The sequence below is a fragment of the Humulus lupulus genome, chromosome 7 (genome assembly GCF_963169125.1).
Source record: "Humulus lupulus chromosome 7, drHumLupu1.1, whole genome shotgun sequence".
Taxonomy (NCBI): domain Eukaryota; kingdom Viridiplantae; phylum Streptophyta; class Magnoliopsida; order Rosales; family Cannabaceae; genus Humulus; species Humulus lupulus.
In genome coordinates, this window is record NC_084799.1 from 84,651,591 (window position 1) to 84,659,264 (window position 7,674).

At 38.0% G+C, this 7,674-nt stretch overlaps 1 protein-coding gene across 2 annotated transcripts; it reads right to left on the reverse strand.

Moving 5' to 3' along the window:
- Window positions 1–3,211: 3,211 nt before the first annotated feature.
- On the reverse strand, window positions 3,212–7,250 carry LOC133788396 (pentatricopeptide repeat-containing protein At1g09820). Of its 2 annotated transcripts, none has more exons than XM_062225864.1 (3): window positions 6,890–7,250; window positions 5,821–5,860; window positions 3,212–5,388 (listed from the first exon to the last, which is right to left on the reverse strand). In XM_062225864.1, the coding sequence occupies exons 1-3, from the start codon at window positions 7,172–7,174 to the stop codon at window positions 3,572–3,574; spliced, it is 2,142 nt and encodes a 713-aa protein (XP_062081848.1). In that variant the 5' UTR covers window positions 7,175–7,250; the 3' UTR covers window positions 3,212–3,571. The 2 variants fall into 2 exon arrangements, with proteins under 2 accessions (XP_062081848.1, XP_062081849.1); XM_062225865.1 differs by having other exon boundaries at window positions 3,212–5,357; window positions 5,447–5,860; window positions 6,890–7,001.
- Between the last annotated feature and the right edge of the window lie 424 nt (window positions 7,251–7,674).

Here is a 7,674-nt window from a genome sequence, read left to right on the forward strand (position 1 = left end):
AGACGGTATGAGTTGGGGGGGAGCTGAAATGGGGCCAACCCCACATAGTTCAGAAAATCAGCAAAATACTGATCCAGGGGGAGGAAGGCCCCTGCCTTGAAGTGTTCACCGCTCCAGGCCGCGAACGACTCGTCGAGCGGCGTGCAGCTCCGCTCCCCATCCGCAGCAGGTCGGGCGATCACGGAGGTCATCCCCAGAGGAATGTTGTGGTTGAGGAAGATCTTGATGATCTTTGCCTGGCTGGTTATCTTCGAGACGATTCTCTCCGCCTCGAAAAACGCATCAGGGGCCACCTCGGCTTGCTTCTCCACCGCCGGCCCAAAGTGAGGAATTGGCGAGCTGGTCACCACCGCCTTTCCTTTATCCTGCTGGGAGGACGAACTTCCCACATTCTTCTGTGGCAGATTTCTCTTTGGAGCCATCTAGTCGCCTATCGAACAAAAGAAAACACTTTAGAAAAGGCAACCCAAGCATGAGAGTGAAGCAAGTATTATGTACACGAGCTGGGGTAAGCCCAGCCCGTGGAGAGTGGTGCCACGCGTTCCAAGGAACACGCGCCTATGCCCTCAACAGATCCCAGATTACTCGGAATTCGTGTGTCAGAGGGCTCAGAGTAAAAAATTGCCTTGGGGGGAAAGTTTCAACAGGCAAGGCGTGGCAAAACCGCTTTTAAGGCGTATTCCCTAAGCTACCCGGTTTTTGCACCCAAAATTCCTAAGGATCCTACCCAGAAATTGTTCCTAAGAGAGAACCATGGAACCCATATTCTAAGACGATGTCCCATGGCAAGTGTGCCCTAATCTAAGAAGGGCTGTCACCCTCCATATCCGCGCGACCCAGAAAACCTCTGCATGTGGCTACAGTAAAAAATTTTGCCTAAGCTACAGTGGCATGCTTTAAAAAATAAACAAGGACAGAAGTCTTACAGTATATGGTTAGATGGTGAGTGAGGTTGCTGCGCTGGTAGGAGCTTCGTTGGCATAGTGGTCTCTGAAGTTTTGAAGGAACTCGTACGCTTAAGCTTCGTGAACGAAGAAGATGAGAGCAATGGAAATGAGGGTTTTGTTCTTCGGAAGGTCAGAGAAAATAAGGAAATTTGAGAGGTTTTGAATGGTAAGGTGGCCCGTGCGTGGGATGACCACCCCTTTTTATACACGGGAAGGATCACGTGTAAAAGGCCCTTGGGAGACCCTCCACTCGAAATGTGAAACGACGGCTGGACAGTAGGCTAGGCCATTTAATGCGGTTCTCGTAGAGTGTACCGTCGCCACCCACGGCGTTCCACGTATCAGACGCCTGCGAAAAGCATGGAATGCGAAGGGTTGTGGGAGAAGTCTAAAAGCCCCTACTGTGGTCTCCCGTATCTGACGTCATGAACCACGAGCAGGAGCTTGGGGGGCAGATGTACGCCCTGGTTTTCCCACGGGCTGTTTAGCAGGACGAGCCTCGGACTAAACATGATTTAGTCCGAGGTTCCCACAGGCCAGAGGCTCTATTTCCAGGACGGGCCCTTTCTAGCTCGAGGGGGTCCTGTTTCCAGCTCGCACTTGTTGCACCAGGAGCTGGGAATAATATCCGGCGTCCACGGACGGATAAGCTCGGGTTATGAATTGTTCGAGTAGCGAGCTTCTCAGGAAGCTCTGACCCTATGGGAAGTCAACACGCAAGATAAACGTGCATATTCCTGCCATCACGTGTCCGATATCCCCCTGACTTCTCGGACACGCAGCAGGAACGTGCGTATTCAGACACCCACGGATGAGTTGGGCCGTGCGGCCCATTATCTCCTTCCATACTGATTAGACCACACTTGTGTGTCAGGTTTAGGAATTAATCATGAATATCACAGACTTGATGTGACAAATGGTAAGGTCACGGGATGACCTCCCTACCAACTTCCAGGTGCCTTCTCCTATAAATATGGAGACCCTGGGAGTTGATAGGGGTTGGAAAAATAGTCTTGTAAGAACTATATACTTTGTAAACCAATTACCCCGAAAATATCAATAATATTGACTAGTGGAGTAGAAGGATTTTAACCTTCGAACCACTTAAAAACGTGTCTAGAGTCACCAAGTTCTTTCCATAAAGATTTCATATCTGTGACGGTTCTACTTTTAAGTACTAATCTCTTTCTCTTCTTCTCTTAATTATCTGTTGCCGAAAAACCGCGTCAACAGCATTTTTAAAGCATTTAAATTTGTTAATTCTATATTGAAAAAATTATATAATATATAATATAAAAAGAATGTGTGTATATATATAAATATATATATTGTATAACTTATTTTTTAAAATATCTTGTCGTACTCTTTTAAGACACATATAAAAGAGTATATATAGACTAGACGATCTAATACGTTAATATGTTTAAGATAATCAAGAAAATTAAGCCCTTATATTGTTAATTTATTTTTGTTGTATTATAATTTATCTTTTGTGCTAATTCTATATGATAAAAAGAGAAAATGAAATTGTGATACTATATATATTTTCGCATATTTTCTATATAAAAATTATAAAAAAAAAAGTATTAGCGATTTGAAAATAATAATAATTGATATTTGAGATAATTTTAAGGGATATGCTATTATATATGTGCATATATAATTTCATATGAATTATACAAAGCATTAAAAATTAGAAAAATTACAAAATATATAAAAAATTATAACAATCTATTATTATATATGAAAAAAATATAATTACCTTCTTAGATTATATTCTTTTGTTATGTAATTATTCAAATAAGTATAAAAGTACACATGATAATCTATATGATAATCTGTTATTATAAAACTGCGAAACACCATATTTTTCCTAGTATACTATAAATAACAAAATTATTTACCATTATCAATTAATTGCTTAACGAACATGTTCAACTTAGTAAAATTTTATCAAATATGAGCAATGTGAACCTTGTCGAACATGAACAATGTGAGGTTATTTGAGTTTTGAAATTTGTATGTATAGCTCTTTGTGAAATTAGAATGCAAGTGTAATAATTTGTGCGGAGAGAATTAAAGAATTTGAGTGATTTCAAATTTGAGATATATTTTCTTTTTGTTCAGGTGTTAAGTGTGGATTTTAGGGGTAGTCAAATAATTTTAAATGGCAGAGAGAAGGTTTTATGAAAAAGGGTACTATTAAGTGTGTTATGGAGGTTATATTACGGAGTTTCCTTTTGAATAGGACTAACAGTGTAACAAAATCAAAGTTCGTTCTGGATATTATAGGGAAACCACATTTATATATATTTGCAATATTAATTCTATACACTCTTTCAGTCATAGCATCGCTTAATGGGTCAAGCTCACTCCCCCTTTTTTTTTTTTTTTTTTTTTTTTTTTTTTGAGCAAAGCTCACTCCTTTTTGTTATCCTCCCAATATGGTGTCATTGTCGACTGAGCTCCCTCACTTGAATTTGACCCAATTATCCCCATAACTGCTCTCTCTCACTCGCTACAATTCTGAAGTAAGCCAATCTTGTTCTGCTCTTTCAGTTTTTGAGGGATTTTTAAAACAGACATGGTGACTATAAATGAAACTAAGCTCCCATTTCCAATCTTCAGCTGCCAGAGGAGACATAACTAAGATGTCCTGCTATATCAGGACAAAAACCCTTCTCCATCATTTCCTCTCTTACAATATCGTAAGTAGTTCGGTTTGGGACTAAACCCTTCTCCAACATCTCATTAAGAAGCTCATTTGCATCCTCAAGCATGCCCTTCTCACAGTATCCCCTGATCAACACATTATAAGTTACTATATTCGCCCGCTTACCGTCTTTTTCCATCTGCGCTCTTGCATTCAGTGCAGCCCCCATGCTACCTTCTCTGCAGTAGCCATCTATCAGTATATTGTATATCAAATGAGTCAAATTCAAACCTGCCTTCAACATGTCATTCAACATTCTTCTAGCGTTTCCTGTCTCCCCTTTCTTACAAAGTCCATCCATTAGTATGCTATATGTTATGGAATCAGCTTTTAGATCCTTCTCCTGCATATCATCTAAAAGCTGTCTTGCTTTTTCCATGTTCCCTTGTCTACAAAAACAAGCAATTACGGAGTTATAAGTTGAAACATTAGGGAAAACTCCTTTTTCCAGCATTGTACTGAGTAAGAGAAATGCTTTGTCCATCATCCCATTCTTACAGTATGCATCAATTAAAGTGTTGTAAGTTATAACATTCGGGGATAAGCCCTGACTTATGATATCATCAAACAACTCAATAGCTTCCTTGATCATTTTCTTCTTGCAAAATCCATTGATGAGTGCATTGTAAGTAACAACATTCGGCTTCAGGCTGAAACCAACCATTTCATCCCTCAAAGCACAAGCCTCTTCAAGCTTCCCTTCCATACATAGTCCGTTAATCAGTATGTTGTAGGTAATATCATTGGGTTTCAGATCCTTCCTTTTCATTTCTTCAAACAATTTTAACGCAGCCAATACATTCCCATCTTTACAGAATCCATCAATCAATATATTGTAGGTAATTTGACAGGGGCAAATTTTATTAGCGACCATTTCCTTCAAAACAGCATCAGCTTTATACATCATTCCTGACTTTCCCATCTTGCAATATCCATGAATTATTGTATTATATGTAATCGCATCTGGCAAAATTCCAAAGGCCTTCATATCCTTGGTGAGATCTCTAGCTTTATTCAATTTCCCAACTTTAGACAACCCTTTAATCACTATGTTGAAAGTATACAAATCGACCTTAATCTTTCTCTTAATCATCTCCTTGTACACGTACTCGACATACCCAATTTTATTCTCTTTAACCAAGGAAGATAACAAGGGATTACATGTAAACAAAGATAACTTGAACCCATAATCACCGGCTCTTTGAAAAGCCTCAACAGCCAATTGGGTCTTCAAATTTTTAGAATATCCCCATACCAACATATCAACAATGATTGAATTTATGTGAAAACAGTTGTCATACAGTGACAAAGAGTGAAATATTGTGAAGTTTGAGTGTTCCTTATTCTTCTTTACAAACCTATCTAAGAAAGCTCTAATCCTTGAATATTTTTGGGCACGTGCTAGTGAATGTAAGAGTCTACAAGTCAGGTCAAGTGTATATGAAACATTAAGCTCTTTCTGGGACCAATCGAAGTACCTCAAAATGAGGTCTGGATCAATTTCTGATTCAAACAAATGATGAAGAAACTTGATGGGATTCATGTCTATAATATGGGTTTTGAGCTCAGACCAGTGTTGCTTTGCTATGAGCTCTGAAACTATTGAAAAGTTGAATTCACTTGAACTTGTCTCTACCAGCCGTAATTTTCTAAGATCTTCCTCAGTAACTTGCAAAACATGAGGTGGGCAATTTTCCCTGTTTGGTTCAAGCCTTGCCTTAGACTTTGCTGCAGCATAATAGGAAAGTCAAGAAATAGCTATAACAATGTATACTCTATATCTAACCTGGTATCAATATTTTCTCCCTCCACACACTGAAAACGGATATTGGCACTGAATGATATTCTCAAATTAAAGTATGACATCATTCAGTGCCAATATCTTATCTCATGCCATGTTTTTCTCCCAGATGGACGATGATGAACAAGAGACCATGGTAGAGAAAAATCACATTGTTGGAATTAGATAACAGCTTTCAAGTTTTTATAAAAATTACCAATAAGTCACAAAATCTAAATCCTTGACATTGCATATCTAGATTTGAAAAAAAAAAACTCATTTACAACTGTACAAACTTATGAACTGAGAAAGGAAAGAAACCTAGCATGATATAATAAAATCCTAGAAAATTCTATCAATGAGATTCTAAACTGACTAACCAGATAGTGTCATTTTATCATTCGTCTCCAATCCCAGTTCCTACACAAGAAAAGCCAAGTAAATTTTAAAATTGCCTGTATGCCATGTGTAAGCATATATGCTGCATGTTGGCAGAGGAAAAAAAGGAAAGGAGTACTTAAATAGAGAAATAAAAACACCAAGTAAGCAACATCTTAATGTGTAATGTAAACATATGTCAACTACAACATGTAAGAAATAATATCAAGCAAAAGAAAGCAAAGAAGTAGGTTTAGTATAAACACTGTTACCAAAGCCCAAGCCAATTTGGACTATCAAATGGTCCACAAAAGGGCCCAAGGCTGGATAAATTCTACAAAACAGGAAGCCCAAGATGTTGAGAAAGCTCAATCTCTTGAGAAGGAACAAAGGGAGCTGAACCACGGGTTGGGAACGACTCAAGACAATCAATGGCAGCTGAAGCCGATCACAGTGAAGCTGGTGAAGCACTGGGGCGCGGAATGAGGCAATGCAAGAAACTGAGCTGGTTAGGGGGGTTTACGTTTGCTGAGTTATTAATTTTGTTGTTGTATAGGCTTGGGGAGCCAAACCAATTTCTGTTACAATTCTGTTTTTGGTTTTGAGAACCATTTAAATATGGAGATTTGTTTGTATTTGATTTTCATGTTAAATGAAATTGCCGAATTAAGGCTTGGGAGTTTGGCACAGACTCGAAGTGTGCATTTTCTTCAATCAAACACTCTGGCTACACAATACCTACTTATATATATATATATAAAAATAAAATAAAAAGCACCACTAATAAGTATTTCTCAAATAGGCATGTCTTCACCAAGAAACCTATAAAAAAGAAGAACACTTAAACATGACTACGATCGTTTCTTCAAAATCTGTCTTCCCTTACCTCAACTTCAAGTTTTCTCACCAAAAAAGTAATCCCTAAAACAATTAAAATTTCAAACCAACTAAATTAATTAATTAGATTATCCTGTCTGAACCAATTACTATCACATTATATATGACTCCATAGTTCACTACAACAAATACAGGGCCAATGGACGAAAAACCGAAACTTTAAAGCCAACCAACCGTTAGATAATCTTCAGGTCTAGGGTTCGTGGACACAATTGCGGAGGAGGGCTTTGCCTCAGCCCCTGACTCCGCCTCCGCCACTGGCTCAGACCCAACACTCGCGTCTGAGCAGAAAAATGCACAGCAACCCAGATTACGATTTCGCCCAGTAAAACCAGTAAGCGAGTTCAAAATACGAAGAAACGGCGCCTTCGACCAGGTTGAGCCTGTTCGGATACTGGTCGGAGCGAGGCTGTGGACTCGGTTCTGAAGGCACGAAGAGGAGGAGAGAAGCTTCAACATTTGGTTGCGATAATAATTTAGACAGGTCAGGCGAAATTGTGTCAGTTAAGGGTCTGATTGGTATCTATTAGGATCCAATTTTATCTTTTCAAATCCTTAAAATTAGTCGACCAGTTATAATGAGTGATTGGTAGTTTGATTTTGAAAATTAAATTCAAATCTGCATCCAAAATTTGTTAAGGAAAATAGAAAGAAAACTCGTTTTTTCAGTTTTATAAAATTATTTTTCAAAATCCCACATATTTTAGTTTCTGTTATATTTTCAAAATTAATACCAGATTTAATTTTTTAAAACTAAAAACAGTTTTCTTGAACTAATCACATTTCAGAATAAATATAGTCACTAAATTCAGATTTTCATTTCAGAATCTCATTTTTCAAAGGTTTTGGGAGGGTTTTCATTAAATTTGAAAATATAACAGAAACTAAAATATGTGGGATTTTGGAAAATAATTTTACAAAATTGAGAAAACAAGTTTTTCTCGTTTTCTAAATTATAA